The 19,786-nt window shown below is 51.9% G+C and overlaps 1 protein-coding gene across 3 annotated transcripts in view; it reads right to left on the reverse strand.

Moving 5' to 3' along the window:
- Positions 1-1,470: 1,470 nt before the first annotated feature.
- The window catches only part of PTK2B (protein tyrosine kinase 2 beta), a 129,467-nt gene continuing 111,151 nt past the window's right edge, over positions 1,471-19,786 (reverse strand). For 2 of the 3 annotated variants that reach the window (XM_057720233.1, XM_057720232.1), the window contains 13 exons: positions 19,357-19,457; positions 19,094-19,183; positions 17,845-18,049; positions 14,882-14,990; positions 13,559-13,624; positions 12,177-12,302; positions 7,752-7,898; positions 7,495-7,530; positions 7,077-7,101; positions 5,666-5,712; positions 4,619-4,756; positions 4,275-4,355; positions 1,471-2,557 (listed from right to left, as the gene is read on the reverse strand). In XM_057720233.1, coding sequence (XP_057576216.1) covers positions 2,342-2,557; positions 4,275-4,355; positions 4,619-4,756; positions 5,666-5,712; positions 7,077-7,101; positions 7,495-7,530; positions 7,752-7,898; positions 12,177-12,302; positions 13,559-13,624; positions 14,882-14,990; positions 17,845-18,049; positions 19,094-19,183; positions 19,357-19,457 — 1,387 coding nt within the window. In that variant the 3' untranslated portion in view covers positions 1,471-2,341. The remainder of the gene's footprint in view (positions 2,558-4,274; positions 4,356-4,618; positions 4,757-5,665; positions 5,713-7,076; positions 7,102-7,494; positions 7,531-7,751; positions 7,899-12,176; positions 12,303-13,558; positions 13,625-14,881; positions 14,991-17,844; positions 18,050-19,093; positions 19,184-19,356; positions 19,458-19,786) is intronic. The other variant, XM_057720234.1, reaches the window with a different exon arrangement.

Consider the following 19,786-nt stretch of genomic DNA (forward strand, 5'->3'; position numbering starts at 1 on the left):
TCAGACCTCAGAGGAGACGTGTGTGGGGAGAGGGTGCCTCAGGGGCTGGAAGGGCTGTGAGCAACATTTTGGATTCAGGAATGAGCCGGAAATGGCAGGGAGGACAGCCGGGCTGAGGTGGGCTTGAACGCGGGGAACAGAGGGAGCAGGTTGGAAGGGCCGGAAGGGGGGGCAGGGCCTCAAGTGGGTCGGATGCAGGGAGCTGGGCCATCCCACCCACCTGGAAGCTCTTGTGACAGCCCAGACTTCCCCTCCCCTTTAGCCCCCACCCCTCCCCGCTGCAGACTGGCTCGGCACCAGCCAACCCTCCAAGAGGGCTGGCAGCACTGGGCGGCCCCCTCTGCAGGGGTGCTATCTGTCCTTAAATGCCTGTGGACAAACCCGAACGACACCTCCAGCCACTCTTGACCCAACCCAAGCCCGCAGTGTGCTCGCTCCCTCCCCGCACAGGGTAAGCGCCCAGGCATCCGGGGCTTCTGCTCTGAGGGACTGAGAGGGGTGAGCTAGATTGCTCTGGACCCCGAGATGCTGCCAGGACCCCTTCCCTTCCCAGCCTGCCCACCCTCCCTCCCCGAAGCCCAGTGATGTCTCCTGACTGGCTCTGTGCAGCCTATCTTGCCCCTTGGAATCCCGCAGTCCCTCATCCTTAGCTGAGAGGAGCTGCCAATGGGATCGGGCTTCACCCCAGCACCATCCAGCCCAAGGGCAAAACCTCACTGTTAACAGATGTGGCACTGGGTTCTCTGCACAGTGTGGGGACCCTGGATGGGCAACCAAGCAGGGCGAGCATCTAGTTCTCTTCGGCCTTTGGAGTCCCTCCTTCCAAACCCCCACTCACTCTCCCTGACAGACCCAGGGGAACCCCAGCATACCAGGCCCAGTCCTCGCGCCTCAGTCCTCTCCAAGACCCCCCACTCCAGGGCCATGTTGGTTTCTGGCTCCTCCTGCTCTGTGGGTGCAGCTCCAGCCTCCCTGCTCCTCCCCCCGCCCCCGGCTTTCCTGCAGCAGTGATGCTCCCTGACTTGACCTCCTGGTGCAGTAATGCTCCCTCTTGTGATCCTGTCTCTCATCCAATTTGCAAGTGAGAAAAGAAATCAAATAAAGTCGAAGCTGCTGCTCAGTCAGCTGTGGGACCCCTCCTCAGCACCCCTAGGACCACCCCAGTGCCCCCAGAGCCCTGGTTCTTTGGATGGCAGCTGGGAGAGTGCCACTGGGTTTCCTATGTGGCCGTGGAGGGGCTGCCTGGGTGCCCACTGGAAAGTCGTCCTTGGGTCAGGTGCGGGTGCAAAGGCCAGGAGTGGGCGCCTGACCCCACCGCCCTGGTGTCACCACGTGCCCCTGGGGTTGAGCCCTGGCTTCAGCCTTTGATCTTTGCCCATGATAAGCACAATCGATTCCTTCCAGGGCCTCGGTGGAAGGTCGACCTTACCCCCCCAAAGGTCAAACAAACAAAACCATCAAACCACAAAGCAAATGGTACAATTTTAATTCATCCACAAGTCAAATAGAAAGAAGGTAAAAGAGTATTCTGCACAGACACAAGGGAGGGAGCGAGGGAGTGGATGAGAAAGGGGGAGAGAAAAGACACATAAGAAAAGATAGTAAGAAAAGAGAAGGAAGGGGCCAGGGAGGGAAGAAAGGAAAGGGGGCGAGGAATTGTGTCCAAGTCCAGTTTGGCCTCGTCTCTCCCCTTCTCCCCTCTTGGCGTGTGGACAACACAGCCTCCTGTGCCCTGACTCCCAACAGCTTGTCCCTGGACTGTCCCAGGTTCCCCCTCGGGGGGCACATGGCTGTCAGTCAAGACCAAACCCACATTAAATAAATTCCACTATACACTGTACAAGAAAGCCAGGTCCATCCCTCATCGCACCAGCCGCCCGCCTCCCCCATGAAAGCCCCTCCCGGCCCCTTCCTCCGAGCACGGGATAGGGGGGACCTTAGTAGGTGGAGGAGGAAGGAGAAGGAATAGCTTGGGTCCCCAGCCGGCCTGCTCTGTCCATGCATAAAGCCATCGTGGCTGCAAAGGGCCCCAGTGTGACCCCCTCGGGCCAGGCAGCCGTGGCTGGCGGGGAGTGGCTGGTGGCACCACTCCTTCTGAGCCCTCTCTGTCACCCCCTGGTGTCTGCAGCCCTGAGTCCCCTCTGTCCGGCTGCGGCCTGAGTAGCACAGTCTGGGGGTGGAGTGGGGAGAGGGGTCGTGCAAAACGGCAAGGCAAGAAGGACTCCGCTTGGCCTGCCCCCCCCCCCCAAGTGGACCCACAGGACCAAAGGCAAGGCAGGGGCCGGGGCAGGGAGGGACACGCGGACAGGGGCGGAGACACAGGTGGGGGGCGCCGCCCCTCTCACTCTGCCGGTGGGTGGGCCAGGTTGGCCAGAATCTTGGCCTGGTCCACCGCGTCCAGCAGGTTCTTGGCATCCACGGCCAGCGTGTGGGAGGCGGTGAGCATCTGCCGTTTGCACTCCTCACTCAGGGAGGTCACGGCGTTTTGCTGGGCCAGTCGCATCTTATTGATGAGCTCCGCCAGGTCCTTGTTGAGCAGTTTCTGGGTCCCTTCGATCTGTAGGAAGAGCACACGGGAGGGGCTGGGACCCTGAGGGGCTGCGAAGTTCAGGCCGGGAGGAGGGGGAAACCACATAGGAGTCCACCTTGGCACTGGCCCAGGAAGTTGGGCGTTCTCTGGGGGCAGGTCCGACCCAGGCCTGGGCTGAGTCCAGGGCCCCATGTGGGCGGGAGCCGGGTCATCCAGGACAGACACTGTGGGTACCCCAGGCCCTGGCCCCGCCCATGCCAGCCCCCTCTGATCCAGCCCCACAGAATGTGCCCTCGTGCAGGCCCGACGTGGAGTGATTGGTCAGGGGTCAAGTGCATTCACGCATTTGTTAACTGTCTCCCATCAAATCAAGAGATCAGGGACAGTGGTTTGGGCTGGAGGATTTTATTTACTGCCATATCCCTGGTGCCTAGTGCACTGCTGAACATATACTTGACACTCAAGAGATATTTATCAAGTGAAACAATGACAGGGCCTTCATTGCCGAGGTGAGGCGCTTTCACGCCAGACAGGACAGCCTGGGCAGGGGCTCCTCTGGGCTGTTGCTGCCACCCAGAGGGAGCCCGGGAAATGCCCAGACCTTCTTGCACTGTCCTGTCTTGAGTGGTCACAGACAGCGGGGATGGTGGTGGGATGCAGTGGTCACCTGTGTCACATTGCTGACCACTGGGAGATGGTGGATCAAGCTACAGCCTGGCAGGGGGTGTGGGGTTCTGCTGGGGTCTGTGCCTGGTTTCCAGACAGAAAACCAACAAATGTTCAGAGGCAAAGCCTCAGTTTCCAGTCTTGCAGTAACAAATTACTACAAATGCAGTGGCTTAAAATAAGGCAGATTTATTCTCTTACAGTTCTGGAGGTCAGAAGTCTGGAATGGGTCCCCTAAGGCTAATGTCAAGGTGATGGCTGGGCTGTGTTCCTTCTGCAGGCTCTAGGGGAGAATCTGTTCTCTGCCTTTTCCAGCTTCGAAAGGCTGCTGCCTTAATTGGCTTGTGAATCCTTCCAGCAATGACATCATTGCCACCTCTGCTTCTATCATCCCATCTCCTTCTTTGACTCGTATAAGACCTCTGCTTCTGCCTCCCTCTTACAAGGACCCTTGTGACTACATTGGACCCACATGGATAATCCAGCATAATTTCCTCATCTGAAAATCCTTAACTTAATCACACCTGCAAAGTCACGTAAGCTAACATAGTCACAGGTTCTGAGGATGCAGACATCTTAGAGGGGGCATTACTCTGCTTATCACTGGCAGCATCTCAAGATAGAGCACCGACACTCCCATTTTGATTTTCTGTGATTGTCTCTCACTTAAATAAAGAAAATTAGATTAAATGATCAATGGCAGAAACCTTAACTGCTATTTCCATGATACACTCACCTTGACCTTAGTATGGAGGACACCAGACAAAAAATCATGGGGAGGGGTAGAAACGGAGGGTGCGTCCTCCTTTGCAAGTCCTCAAGCGTTAAGAAGTCGCCTCAACCATCTGAGACCTCAACTAGGAAATTCGCCCTAGGAAGCCGGCGGGTCCCGCGGTGCCAGCACCGCCCCCTTGTGGTGCCTTCCCAGATGTGCTGTGCAGAGCCACCTGCTGGAGGCTCGCAGCCGCGATGAGGCCGCCCAGGCGCCCCCTTCTGAGCCTGCTGTGTGAAACACAGCTGGGGCAGGTGAAGCGGGCCAGTGCCAGCTGATGGCACCGACTGGGACGAGGACACTCACCTCTGTCCGTGAAGACGACGGCAAGGAGGGCAGCAGGTCGTCCACACTCCCAATGAGCTTCCGCAGCGTCAGGCCCACGTTCTGGGAGAGAAAGGGGCGGCGTGACGGTCACCCTTTGCTTTTTGAGAGAGCCACGTCTCCCTTGGGAAGAGCCCTCCTGCGATGGTACCCGCCTTCCGAGGCTAGCTGGGACTAAATGCTCTTCGATCACCTTGCTCTAATGGGGGCGGTCCTAGGAAAGGCACCTGCTGGGCAGACTGGGAAGACTGGCCCCTCCCCCTTCCTTCCAGGGCTGGGCCGAGCAGCCTCCGCCTCCGGGTCCACAGTTCTGCCCGGGCTCTCACCTTCACCACCACCACGTAGCCCTCGGGAGGCAGCTGGCAGAGCTCATTCTTGAGGTCCAGCACAGCCCGCACCAGCTCCATGACGTTGAGGTACACCAGGTCGTCAGTCCGGTCCAGGTTGGCTGTGGGCTGGATGGACTGTGGGGGGTGGGGGAGAAGAAGCAGATGGCCGGAGGGGAGGGTGGCGAGGCAGGGGGACACTACTATTCTTCCCCGGGCAGGCACTACCCGTGCCAACTCAGCCACCAGCCCAACTGGAGAAGACTCTCCTCTGAAATAATACAGCCCTGTCCTGGGGGTGCCTCCCTCACTTCTGCCTCCAGCGCAGTGGTTCCCATGTTAGCGTCTGCCTGGGAGTCTTAAAAAAATACTGGTGGTGGGCCTCACATCAGACCAACCGAACCATCGGCTGGGCGAGGGGGCCATATGGTTTCAAAGCTGGTCAGAGGATTCTAATGGGTAGTCAAGGCTGAGAACCACTGTTCCAGAGTGAAGAAACCAGCATCGGCCCCACAACCAGGTGGGCGTGGGGAGCCAAAGTGCAGCTGGAGAGAGAGAGAGGGAGGGGGTCCACGCTTCCTGCTTCTCTGGCTGGACCAGTGAGCTTTCCTCCAGGTCAGGGAGGGGACACAGGAGACAGGAGACTGGTCTTCCCCTTGCTTTTCTTTGAATTAGCTGTGTGGCCTTAGACAAGGCACTTCCCCTCTCTGGGCTTCAGCTGTATAACATATATACAGTGGAGCTGTATAAGATAAGGATACAGGACTGGATTATTTCTTTTTTTATATAGATTATTTTTGATGTGGACCATTTTTAAAGTCTTTATTGAATTTGTTACAATATGCTTCTGTTTTATGTTTGTTTGGTCTTTTGGCTGTGAGGCATGTGGGATCCCGGCTCCCCGACCAGGGATGGGAAACCGCACCCCCTGCGCTGGAAGGCGAAGTCTTCACCATTGGACCGCCAGGGAAGTCCTGGGACTGGATTATTTCTGAGGGCCTCTGAAGTCCTGTGGGGCCCTGACTCAAATGCAGAGCCAGCACATACCTGTGCGCCCAGCCGCGGTGGCTTCTGTGGGGGGCCCGTGAACTCCGCTGCAAGGGGGAGGGACAGTGAGTGCAGGATGTTCTCAGCACCACGTACCTGCTGACGACCAAGCCAAGCCCCCTCCTCTACTATCAGGAGACGGGGGGAAATGAAACCCAAATCCCATGACGATGCAGGAAAATAACCCCTGCTCTCCCTGGTCCTCTGTAGTCAGGGACAAGCACTACTGTCCATTTCAAAGACAGAAAGAGCCAAAGTCACGGTGGAGATGGAGTGATGGCAGTGGGTGTTCCAGCCTCGGAGCTGCTGCACACCGGGCCCTGACACCCTGACCTTGACAGTCATGAGGGAGAAACCCACTCCGCCGGAAGCAGGTGGCCGTGGAGCCCCACCCAGGTGCAACAGCCGCTGATGCGGGAGGTTTGTGAGGCCTCTCTATTGTCTGCCTGGACCGTTTCGGGGCTAAGGAAGTGAACTGGTAGAAGAAGCATGCTATTCTCTCCCACTCTGATGAGGAAAGACACAAGCCATGTGGAGAAGACCTGATTCTGCTCTCACCTCCACCACCAGAGAGCTGTGTGACCCGGGGCAGCTCGCTGACACTCCCTGGGCCTTAACTGCCTTCTGTCAAATAGGAGGGTTCACTCAGAAGGGATCCTGCAGGAGCCAGACTGCCTGGGCTCAAATCTGAGCTCTGTTAATTGCTAGCTGTGTGACTGTGGGTAAGTCACTTGGCCTTCCCGTGCCTGTTTCTTGTCTTTTGTAAATTGGGCATCATGATAAATTGCACTTGTCTCATAGGAGGGACTGCTGTGGGATTAAATGAATTGACATTTCAGCAACCTGGGCCAAGTGCTCGTCATTGTCATTGGTTGCTGCCCTTGTCACCATCACCATCGTCATCAGCCCCCCCCCCACCCCCGATGGTGATGAAGAGCTTGGCTCACAGCCAGCTCCTCCCTCCCAGCCTTCATCAGAGGCTCCAGGAAAGATCCTGTGGGCTCAGCTGGCCCCACCCTCTTTCTCTCTTTGGTCCCTGGGGCCTGGGGAGGAGAAGCATCACCTGGGAGTGAGCCTCCAATGGAGTGAGTGGGAGATAAGAAGGATCACCAACTCCTCCAAACAAATGCAGCAACAGAGAGAGGTGGGAACAGGCGCCAGGAAGGGAGAGTGGGGGCGGCAGATGGAGTGGGGGTGGGGTGGGGGTGGGGAGGGGTGGGGGTAGAGGGTGGGGCGGTAGATATCAACTCTAAACTGGGCCTCTCTGAACACTCTGAACTCAAACAGGGCAGATGTTTCTTCCAATTGCAAATACACTCCCTTTGCTGCTCTCTGCCGTGGGCGGGGACGGTGGCTGCACACAAGATGCCAAGTGGAAATTCCCACCAAGAGGAAGGGTGCTCACACTTACTGTAGCCGGCCTCCTTCTCTGGAGTCTGGAAGAAAGGAAAGAGAACGGGTCACGGATGCGGCTCTGGGACCACCCACTTCCCCCCTTGGCCAGTTCTCCACCCCCTCAGGTGTCCATTTAGAGGTTTAGAGAGCATAGCTGCAGGGGGACCTGCAGACCTCCTGACGGGAAGCGACCTGGGGGCCCTGTGGCTAAGGAAGGTGGCGCTAAGGATGCAGATCAAGTGGGAGTGGGAGGATGCAGATCAAGTGGGAGCTCAGGAAAGGAGCACCGTGGAGATCAGAGTGAAGGGGAAAGATGCGCTCCCGAGGTGAGAGGCAGAAAGGAAGAGATGGGCAGGCGTGGAGCTGGCGTCCTGCTGACTACGAGCCCCTCCCAGGCCTTCCCTCTCAGGCAGAGATCTCTCCCGGTGACTTACCAATGGGGACTTGTCATTCATGTAAACCATGGGGTCCTGCAGAGGAGGAAACCAAAGCAGAAGACTTAGGATTCTAGAACCAAAACCCCCAAAGATGCATGGAGAGCGTTCATTCTAGCCAGCTGGGGAGGCGAAAGGGGACACAAAGTGACACGACAGTGTGGAGATCTCTCCCAGGGAAGCGTGGTTATCAGAATGTATCCAGCAGCGCCGCAGGGAATGGGTTCCTTCCCAGCCCTGGCTCAGTGGCTTCTCACCAGGGATTTCTCCTCCTGCTTCAGCCACTGGTAATCTTCCACCATCTGCTTCTGCTGCTTGTCCAGGAGCTGCCGCATCTTGGCCCGCTCGGCCTCCCACAGCTGCTGGGCCTCCTCTCGGCTGCTGGGTCGGATGAAGTCCTCCTCCTGAGAGGACAGTGGGGAGACAGGAGAGGAACCAGTAAGCCCAGTCCCCACACCCAGGAGGGACAACCCTCCGAAGAGCCTTGTGGGAGCCACGCGCCTTGGTCTCAGCTGCTTTTATCCTATAAAGTTGTCCTTAAATCTGGAGCCATCTATGCAGACACTTATTATTGGGTCCATCAGCCCCAAGCACACACCTGTGTGTCAGTGACATGCCGAACCCAAGCGCACATAGTTTAACAGGTATTGTTTTCAAACGATCACATGATCTGTTGCTATCATTTTCAAATTACTGTCCTACTATTATTTTCTCAGTTGGCATTTGTCATGGTTGCTGCCACTTAATACATTTAGAAATGCAAAGCCAGTCCTCTGGGAAGCCTTGGGCCCTTATCACCAACTAAGTCCGCGGTGGCAGGTCTGGAAGCATTGAGGAGCAGTGGTGTGTGGTCCCCCAAAGCTGTCCACAGCAGGGCGAAACCTGAGAGGAGAGCGACAGCATGCACCCATCTGATTGTGCCTTTTTATTAGAACGTACTCGTCATTAAGAAAGTAGTTTGGGTTATTTAACCAAAGGTTAAAAGAAATGCGTGAACTAAGAAAGTGAAGAACAAAAGTTAAAGAAATAAGGATCTATAGATGTGCAATAAATGCTTCCTCTCCCAAGCTGTCTTAATCTAACCCTGTTTGAACTCATCTGTGGGGCTTTGGATCTATTCATAGTTCTACCTGCTATTTCTTAAACAGAAGGTGTTGCATGTTTTCCTATTACTTCTCTTCCCTCAGTCTTCCCCAGGGTTCATTTATATAAATAACCACTCAGTCCCTTTAAACCGGTTTGCTTTTTTCTGCTGCATAAGATTACCTGGGTCTACTGGACACATGAGTGTTACTGGCATTCTTTTGATTGCATAAAGCCTGGGATGGCCTTTGCCAGGGGCAGGTGATCTTTCTGTGACATGCAAATTGGCAAGATGCTCAGATCCTTTCCTTTGAACTGGCCAGTTTACATACTAGTCACTTACATAAAATGCTAAAAATTATTCTTAGTCTACTTTAGCAAGCCATAATCTCTGCCAAGCTTCTAAAAAAGATTATCCCCACTAAAGTCTCTAAAATACACTTGAATATAACACACAGTTTGAAAATAGTTACATTGGTATGTTTTTCCTAGGCTCGTTCAGCTACAATTACTGCTCTCAATTTCTAACAATACTTCTCTTCATAAGTTTGTTTTCTTGCTGAAATATTCTTTGTTTGTTACTCTATTCAACAACTGTTTACTAAACAACTACTATGTGGCAGGGATAGGGCTGAGTGCTGGGAGGGCAGTGATGGTTAAATATGCAGTGTCCCTGTTCTCATGGGGCTAAGTAACCAATAGTAGACCAGGGTTTCTCAACCTCAGCACTATTAACATTGGGGCAGATAATTCACTATTGGCGGGGCACGATTTCCTGTACTTTGTAGGATATTTACAGCAACTCCACCCACTAGATGCCTATAGCACCTCTCCAGTTGTAATAAAAATGTCTCCAGATGTCACCAAATGTCCCCTGGGAGTTGAGAGCTACTGAGTTAGATCTTATTTTAATAAAACAAATTTCAGAACATAAGAGTATTTTATAATCATAGAATTGATAAAAAAATAAATAAGATTTACTTCACAATAGCCAAAGCCCCCAAATGAGGGGATTTTAAGGCTGTAATTATCCTCAGTTAAATGCCAACACCTGCAAACACAATGGTAAGTCTACCCCAGGCTACTGAAAAATAGTGGCAAGTAGGAACTAAGTGTCAAACATTCTGAAGATAGAGTTAGGAATCTCCAGGTACAAGAAAAATCTATGAACTGAGGAAGACCAGACCAAATACTGGTAGGAGGAGTTGCTGGACTCAAGAAAACACTATGTAGTTTTGTAAATGCCAAAAGAAGATTCCTACCGCTCAAATGTCTAGTATGCCCCAGGCCTGATCACCATCTTACCAAATATTTTAACATGTATTGGTAGATGTGTTCCTATGTCTTCCAATTTTCTCATAAAATTCAAGGAGCAAATGAGGTTTTCTAAAACTGGATCTCTTTAGGGCTTATCTGTCTGAAGTACACCTCTGGTATTCTTAGCAGGCAATGGATGCTTACATTGCTGGTCATTTTTAAGAGAAATCAGGTCCTTGTGGTGTTTTAAAAAGACTCTGATAAGCTTTGACACCGTCCACAAATTGGCTACCCACCACCAGTCTTATTTCCACCTCCACACACACCTTCCTTGTTCTAGAAAGACAGCTCCTGCACTCGTCCTATGGTTTCCCATCACTCAGTATTGGCTCCAACTGATGCTTCTGCCTCTTTCATCCCCTGCATCCCAGTTTTTTCCCCTCCTAATCTTCCCCATCCATTGAGGCCCAGCTGCAAAAAAGAAGTTGGAAGAATTTTTTCCCTCTGAACTCCCACTGCACTTTTGCTGTACCTCTCTGTGCCACTCACAGCTTTCTGGTTTGCATTACAGGCAAGTGTGCATCTACCCTGTTTCTTCTGGCTGATGGTAAGCTCACTGAAGGCAGTTCTCCCTTCAGCACCTAGGACAGCGCCCAGCAAAGTGTCCCTTAAAAAAGGTGCTGTTTATTGAATTTTATTATTATTTTAAACCTCAGTTGTGAGGTCTTCAAGAGGGAGATTGTTGCCATCCTGACTCTGGTATGGAATTCTGCAGATTCTCAGATGAGTCAGGCAATAGAGTTAGTCAGTAGAAAAATTGTTTTCGTGGGAACAAAAATCTCTGATTTTTGTTAAATGTTTTCAAAAGCTTTGAGGGGAGTCTATTATACCTTATGAGCATTCTACCTGGAAGAGGCTTTCTCAGTGTTTCTGATGTATACCATAAAATGGAGTTTGTATTTCTAACTTCTTTTTTTTTTTTGCTTATTTTAAGAAATGCTCATTATGTTCTTTTAGGCAGACTTTCCTTATGGCAAGTACTTCTAAACCCTGACACAAAAGGTCTTTTTTTCTTGCTGCACAGTCTGTCTTTATGGAACTGAACAAAGTCCTTATGGTGAATCAGGGATCAGACAAAGGCAGTGCCACCCCTCAAATGTGCAAAATACCTTCTTTTTGAAAAGACACATTTTAAAGCCAATCTCACTAAAACTCAATTAATTATGAATATAGAGTCAAGGGCAGGAGAGTGGAGGAACTGAACACTGCCTAAATGATAGTGCATGTTTAAAAATGCAGTTTTATTATTGTTAATTATATGCTATGATATAAATTGTTTAAATTAATGTAAAAGAGAAAAATGAGCTAGGTCGGGAGAAAATTTATTCCACGAAGATCTCACTGCCTAGAATTCTAAGTTATCTTAATCATTTCAAAGTTTTACTAAATTAAGAATAACGGCACAGGATATCTTAACATACTTTCCTACATTTTATAAGTGTATTATAATAGAAATGTAGTTTCCCCCCAATTTTTAGAGTCCTATATACTGAACCTGAAATATCATGCATGGTTACAGAGTTAGAGCTAAAATAATAAGGATTTTAATCTGTTATGTCATATATCAAGACTCCATTTAGTAAAATATATCAAGTGTTCATGGCAACTGACCAGAGGGGTCATTTGTATTGAAGGAGAAGATGGGTGGGGACAAGTGACAAGTGGACAGGCAAAGGCAGTTTTTTTTTTTTTTGACAATTAGAAGCTAGTCCACAAGACACTCAGGGCCTCACGGGCAGTTGACAATAAAGAGGTGACTGGGGAGGGTGGGGCTTAGCCCCACACTAGCCCCCAGGCTCCTTCTTGTACAGCAGCAACTTTCACAAAGCAGCAGGAGTGGCAGCTACAAGGAAGACTTTCCTGTGACTGAGGAGAGATTGAGCAACCACAACAATAAGACAGGAAGAGCAGAGCGGGGTGGAACCTCCAGGATCTTTTATGTTTCTGGCACCATCAAGCTTGACTGCCCTCTGCCCATAAGCTTTCACAGTACCACCAGGGCTGAGAGAAGGGGGAATATGTTACATCCTTTGCCGCAGAACCGAAGTAGGGATGGGGTAGGTCTGGGTCCAGCTGGTGTCCTCAAGAGTAGCACCTGGCTTGGCCCCTAAACTCTGAGGCACTTGCAGAGGAGAGGGAGTCACAGAGCCCCTCAAGTAGCCTCACTGGCGCATGGAGGGCACCTCCTGAGCCCGAGGACGTGGGGTTCCCGGTATCCCAGGCACCTCCCTCCAGCAGCCTCCTTGGTCCTGGCTGGGACCCAGCATGCAGAGCCCTCTTACCCGCATGCTGTGGCGCTTGAAGACATTGTGCCGGTGGAGAGGTGGGGTGTGCAGCGAGTTTACGGGAGATGGATACTCCATAGGGCTGGTGAGCGTGGGTGAGCTGGCACACAGACCCTCAGGGACCTATTCACGAGAAGCAAAGAAGCACCAGGCACAGGGACAAAGCAAGAAGGTGGACAATTAGCTGCTACAAACACAAGCACAAAGAAACGATACAAGAGCTCCATGGGAGAAATAGGACTTGCTCTCCAAGAGCTAATAAAGAACAAGGTGTGGGCATTTCATTGACCCCATTTGGGAGACATGGTGGAGTGAAATACACGGCTCTTGGCTAGAAGTCAGCACAGACACAGTGGCCTCTCTTCCATCTAACAGTCCTCCCCGTGACGCTGTGCATACCGTGGGACCACGTGCATTACTGACTTACTGAGTACATCTCCTCCTTCAGGACTCTTCAGAAAAGAGTTATATTTCATCATCATGTTACAAATTGACAGATATGATTAACCCACACGTATGTGTATGTCTATACACATATTTTTTTAAAAAGCCCACTATTTTAAACACCACCAAAGGGTACATTTCTTTTTAGGGACATTGTTCCTATCTTCTGCATTGAGGTTTTTTTTTTCATATGAAGAGCATTTTTCTATTTGTTCCTGGTTAGGCCTGTTTTGGCTCTGGAGCATTTCCTTGAGACATATATGACCATGGGACACCAAACAAAGGAGCACCAAATAAAATACACTGTTTCTATTTTCAAGCAGCGACTCTGAGCTGAGGGACGTAAGAGAAGAAAAGAGAGGGGCCCAGGTTCCTAATAACTGAGATGGAACAGAGAGACACAGGCAGAGACATTATGAAACAGGGACCTACAGCCTGGGACGGTCCCGTGGTTGGTAATGATGGAGGTGGGATGGAAGCTCAAGGGGAGCCCTGTTCTCTCTTCACTGGCCACCCAGGTGCTGGCCAGGGCCTCTGCGGGGGCCCCAGGGAACAACTCCATTCCTTGGGGAACATCAACTGTCCCCAAGTACCCGGGATTCCTTTTCAGAAGGCTCTAGTCAGTGTGGGAAGCCAGGGAAGCTTTGGGAATGGAGAGGTAGCTGTAGGCAGGTGCGTACAGCAGCCAATACTGTGAACAGATGGACCGGGCCGAAGGCATGTCTTAGCTGAGGACAGCCTGGTAGAATTGCAATTTGATTCTTTTGCTCTCTGGCCACTTTCAGTTCAAATTCTTTTCTGGGTACCCAAGAAGAGCCAATGCAGGCTGCTTTGCAGGTGACTGCTGCTCCTCTGAGGCAGGAGGATGGAATTTCAGGAAGGACTGAGATAAAGAATGACCCTGAACGTCCCCAGCCCTCTGGTTACATGTTTACCTGGAATTGCAACTTGGGTGCCAGAAGGTTGGTTTGTGGAGGCGGTCTGTACTTGGGCCGGCTGGGCTGGAGAGAGAACACAGAGATGTGTCAATCCCTGGCTCTCTCCTTGAGTGTGCACAGCTCACCAAGGGGAATATCAGGTAGGAGACAGGTCAGGCTCATTCAGAATGAAGAAGATGGGGAACAAAGTTACTGTTAAAATCATTTGCATCCACTAACTGCGCATCTGTTACTGGTAAGCAATGGGAAAGTACAAAGAGGCCAGCCTCTCTGCCCTCCTGGGGGCCATGGCTAACTGATCTCTGTGTGTAGCCTCCCTGGATGTGAAGCATCTGCCAAATCAGCAGTCAAGAGCCACAAACATCCAGAGGTGGGTCACAGAAGGCTCAGGCACCCACAGCAGCTTCATGGAGGAGATGAAAACTGAGCTGGACCTGACTGAGGGAAGGTGCAGGGCATAGCAGGCAAGGGGGACAGTGAAAAAAGGCCCTAAACCCATAGAGCTCTATTATGGATTGAGCGTTTGTGTCCACAACCCCCATTCATATGTTGAAGTCCTAACCCCCACTGTGACTGTACTGGGAGGTGGGGCCTTTGGGAGGTAATTAAGGTCAGATGAGGTAACAAGAGTAGGGCCCTATGATGGGATGATGGGATTAGTCCTAATAACAACAACAGCAACAATAAACAATGATAATAATAGACACCAGAGCTCATTCTCCCCACCATGTGAGGACATGCGAGAAGGGGGCCATCTGCAAGCCAGGAAGAGAGTCCTCACCAGACATGGAATCTGCCAGCACCTTGATCTTGGACTTCCCAGCCTCCACACTGTCTGTTGTTAAGCTGCCCAGTTTGTGGTACTTAGCATGGCAGCCTGAGCTGACTACTACAGGCACGGTCCCTCACAACCTGCCCACCTAATAGCGGGGCAGCAGGGCACTGGCTCCTGTGCCCAGAGATGCCATGGACATCGGAGGCTGGACCTCAGGGGCACAAGGACATGCCCCATCATGTACCCTCAAGGGGATCTAATCTGTCCCTAAAAACACCAAAAAGAAAAGTGCTCCAGCCTCTTGAGGGAAACATTTCCAGGATGATTACCTGCTCCAGCCACCCCATAAGATGCCTGCTCTCTTTTGTGCCAGATTCCAGCTGCCGATGTGCTGATGGATAGTTGGGTTGAAGGGCTGAGAGGACGGTAGGGGCACATCCTGCCTACTCTGTGAGGGGAGTCACACAGTCAGGCCTGGGAGGGGCCAGACAGGGACCCAGCTCTACTGTGATTCACTGGGCGGACAAGGCCAGGGCTTGGCTCACCTTGGGTGGGGGTTCCTGGAAGGCCGTGGGCTCCAAGATTTTGGGAGGTCGGTAGCGAGCATTCCTCTCCTGCTCTATGGCAATGTCCTTCTCCATCTGATAAATGTCACTGCCAGGGAGTCAGGTCAGATGAGGAGAGAGAAACAGGGTCAAAATGCTCCTGGGGGTGCCCCTCTGTGTCCACAGCAGCCCTGATCCCATTCCCATGTCCTCTGCAGAGAGCACTGGGGAGACCCCTCAGAGACAGGCTGCAATACGGATGCTGCAGCTGCCCTTATCTAGGCTGGGAGAATCACAGGAATGGGTCCAAAGTGGGAAAAAGTCTTCGCAGAACCAGTCCCAGCCCAGCCAGACAGTGGAAGCGTGTCTCCTGCCCACCTCCCCATGCCTCTCGCCCTCCTGTCTCTGCTACTGGTACTGATCTCCTGTGTGGATTTCGGATGTCCCAGACAACCTCATGACCAAGGCCAGGGTTCTACATCTCCTATGTTTCATTAAACCTCCCACCTATGCATTCCTGGTGTGTGCTAATGGGAAGGGGCTGTGGGTTGCCTCCCAGGTTAGCTAAGTGCACGCTTCTTGCCTTTTTTTTTTTTTTTAAACCCATTTCAGTGGTTCCCAACCTGGGAGTCACAGCCCTCAGAGGACTTGAATAATTACAGGGGGCCCAGGAATCCACATGTTCACACATGTACCAAGCATTATCTGTAGACACGTATTGTGTGCTATTGAAATAAATGTCTAAGCCCAAGACGGAGCTGGTCGTGCCCAGGGGGTCACATCCAGCAAATCAAAATGCAGATCACTTATGTCCCTCTAAATGCTCTGCTTGACCAGAAACAAAGTACCCGCCAGTTGGCCAACCCAAACATCAAACCAGCTCTGGGCTTTACACTTGGTTCCTGTTCCTTATTCATTCTCTATTTTTCTCTTCCTATTCCTTATTCTTCATCCTGTAAAAGTGTCCTGCCTTCTGCCCTATTTTGCACTGCTCTGGGCTCTTGGGAACAGAGACTGCTGCTTCATGGAGTGTTAAATAAAGTTTGTCTGTATCACCTAAATTGTCTTCATTATTTTTAACAGTACCACTAAATGTATAATATTTCGTATTGTGTTTTCAGATGCATGCGCATCATATTGTGTGCAATTAAAAATTCCTTACACAGCTTACTACATCCTGTCAATCAGTGGATTCTAAAAGTGTATGTTACATGGAAGAATTCTCAAAATTCAACATTAAGAGGGTTCTTCTTAACCCCAAAGATTGGGAAGCCCCCATGAAATCCTTTCTTAGCTTCAATGAGGACTGTCAGGCTGGGGCCTGAGAGAGGTATCTTGGGGTCATCGGGGTCATCTGAGAGGCTTCCCCTGCGTCTCAAGCCTCCAAAATGAGTGAAGACCCCATGACCCCAGAGCTTCTGCCCTCTCAAGTTATGCCTTTCAAACACTTTTCTCCCGGAACCCTCTGGCTTCTCCAATCTCCCTTAGAGGGGACCAACAGATGAGTCTAGAATTAATCAGCAGTGTCAACGAAGGGAGAATCAGGAACAGAGAGCCTTTCTAAGCTGGAGGCCTTGCAGACTGTGCTGGAGCCCTGCCTGCAAACAAATGCAGTATCTTTCCCACTGCCTAGGCCTGAGGTTCCCAGCCTCCCCACCGGCGCCCCCCCCACCACAAGGAAGTTTCTGGGGGCTGTTTTCTTTCTCTGAAAAAATGCCCGCATGGTGCCTACCGTGTTTAAAGCTGTAGTATTCAACGTTAACTAAGCACTAGGTTCCCTAATGTAGGAGCCAGGACACTAGGCCTACGAGGCCAAATATGGTCCCTTACTTATTTTTGGGTGGCCCCAAACTAAGTATGGTTTTCACATGTTAGAATGACTGAAAAAAATTAAAAGAAAAATATTTTAGGACATGTGAAAATTATACGAAATTCAAATTTCAGTGTCTACAAATAACGTCTCACTGAAACCCAGCTACACTCATTCATTTTATGTACTGTCTCTGGCTGCTTCTGAGCTATGGCAGAGATGAGTAGCTTCAAAGGAGACTGTGCAGCCTACAAAGCCCCAAATATTCACTGTCTGCCTCTTTATAGAAAAAGTGTGCTGACCCTTGCCCTAAAGGGTGCCAAAAGAAGTCAGACCACCCAAGGGGCCGATGGTGGCAAGTGGGCCACCAAGGAAACAGGGGGACCCTCTAAAAGGTTCTCCAGCAGCACCTTCACCAAGGACCTCCCAACACCAGGGGGTAATGGCTCTTGGGCACCTGAGCAGGATCAGACCCTCAGGCTGCCAGTGCTTCATTCAGAAGGGAGAGGGGTGCCTGGTCACTGTCTTCACAGCCATAAATCACTCCTTTCCCTTCTGTCTGGGGAGAATAGTCAAAGGCAGAGGAGAGGCACAGGGGTGCTGCCTGGGGAGCAGGTCCCCTGCCCAGGTTGGGCACCTGCAAGATGCACCCCAAACCTCAGCAAAGAGCACAGGCCCTTCGGTGGAAGTCTGATGCAGCCTTTGGGTTCAAAGCTAAAGTATATTTTCTGGGCACATACTAGGAGCAACGTCCTGTGCTTGCGGTTGAGAGATGCAGAGACGGTGCGCCTGACCCCAGCTGTGAGTCTCTGAGTTCACATGCGACAGTGAATTCGGGTTCAGTCTCCTGCCTTTGACAGCGCTAAGCTTCTGAGATGCCTCCTCTGCTGGAAGGATGGGCTAACTCTGCTTGGACGCATGGCTCTGTACTGGTCGGTGGGGGGTCCTGGGGCAAGTCCTAGCCCCACCCACCACTGCCTTGGGCACCGAGTCACCCGCTGAGCCTGAACTCCCTCATCCCTCAGTGGGGACCAGGACAGCCTGTTGCGTCTCGCTCAAGGAAGGATGTTGTAAACCTCTAAGTGCCGCTGAAGAGAAGACCTGCTCTCCGGGGCCCGCAGGCCTGCAGACCCCCGCCCACCTCCTTGCACACCTGAGGTTGCACACGAGCTCGGTGAAGCGGGGCCGTTCACTGGGGTCGTAGTCCCAGCAGCGGGTCATGAGGGTGTAGAGAATGGGTGGGCAGAGGTCGGGCTTCGGCAGCCGGTCCCCCTTCTCGAGCACCCCGATGACATCCTTGTTCTCCAGCCAGAAGAAGGGCTGCTTCCCAAAGCTCAGGATTTCCCACATGCACACGGCTGCAGGCGGGAGGAGAGGGCTCAGGGCCCGTGCCGGGCAGCCCACCCACCCCAGGAACAGCAGTGCAGTCAGTACGCTGCTCCTGCCAGGGTCCCCCCTGGGTTCCCTCCCTCCCCCTACAGCATCCCTGAGATATTGCTCACCACAGTGGTCCACCGAGGGACCAATCACCTGCATCCGTAAGTTTTGAACTAAGCCCCCCACCCCAGGCCCCTTTCACACGGAGCTGTTAAGGTTCTGTGGGATGAAGAGGGGACAAAGTCACGTCATCAGGGCCACCAGTGCCTTCTCTCTGGAGGGAGTGAAGCCTCCATCAGAAAGCTGGCATTCAACTGGGATTGACATATACATACTATATATAAAATGAGAATCTACTGTATAGAACAGGGAACTCTACTCAATGCTCTGGTGAGCTAAATGGGAAGAAAATCCAAAAAAGGGGATATATGTATATATACAGCTGATTCACTGTGCTGTACAGCAGAAACTAACACAGCACTGTAAAGCAACTATACTCCAATAGAAATTAATTAGGGGAAAGAAAAGCTAGCATTCAAAGCCTAGCACCAATGCTTGCTGCCTATGTGCTCATGGCCTGACTCGCCTGAGCTTCAGTTTCCTTATCCGGAAAATGGGAAAAATAATAATGAGATTTTACTGGGGCAGCTGTGGGGACCCAAGAGGGAGAATCCACACGTCTGTGTGCTCTGTAAGCGGCTGTCCGCCCATCACCTGGTTTTGCTCTCACCTCATCCTTCACCTCCTTCTCAGAGAAAGCCTTGGTTTTGCATTTGAGGAATCCCTCAGGGTGACCCCACCTTACTCCCAGGGCTGGTTGGTGGAGCACACACTCATCTCAAGAGGCATTTCTTGGAAGATGAACCCAGGCTGGCCCTTAGCCCATGTCATGTCCGACCCACTCCCACCTCTGGGATTTCTCAGTGGCTGCAGCAAAACAGACCCTTGCTTCCTGTGCCCCCTCTTATCCTGGTCACAGAGGTGAAAATCGACCCCTTTCCATGCCATCTGGAAAGTCCACTCACCAAACATCCAGACGTCACTGGCAGTCGTGAAGCGGCGGAAGTTAATGGACTCGGGGGACATCCATTTGATGGGGAGACGGGTCACAGAGGCTTTGGGTGTACAAAGAGTTTACAGGAGTTATTAGAGAAGAAAGATCCAGATTTATCCAGAAATGCAGACTATTCTCTAGAGACTGTTGGCCTGGGCTTGCTTAATAGTAGACTTTTGGGGGGATTTTGGCTTCAGCAACCCCTCCAGGGACACAACACCACCCCCACCTCACCTTTGTAATACTCCTCATCCTCAATGTACCGGGAAAGGCCAAAGTCCCCCAGCTTCACGCACTCAGGAGAGGCCACCAGGATGTTCCGGACAGCGATGTCCCTGGAAGGAGGAGGCAAAGACAAGGGTGAGGTGGTTCAGAGTGCTTTAGGGGGACAGACAGACAGATGGACAGAGAGGCAAAGGAGAAGAGTGTGTCAGGGCCCTGGCCTCTGGAGCAGAATCGAGCAGCTTCTGTCGGTCAGCCTTTCCTGGACGCGTGCTCCGTCCTGCTGGAGCCCAGCGCTGGTGGGAGCCTCGGGGGCCTGCCGTCCCCACTGCACACAGAGCTGTCACCTCCCTCCATCTCACTGCGGAGCCCTGTCACCCATAAGCCCCTCTCCCGTGTGTCCGCCTCCAAGCTTGTCTCAGTTCCCCAGACTTGCTCTGGG

Source organism: Hippopotamus amphibius, chromosome 2 (assembly GCF_030028045.1).
Source record: "Hippopotamus amphibius kiboko isolate mHipAmp2 chromosome 2, mHipAmp2.hap2, whole genome shotgun sequence".
NCBI lineage: Eukaryota > Metazoa > Chordata > Mammalia > Artiodactyla > Hippopotamidae > Hippopotamus > Hippopotamus amphibius.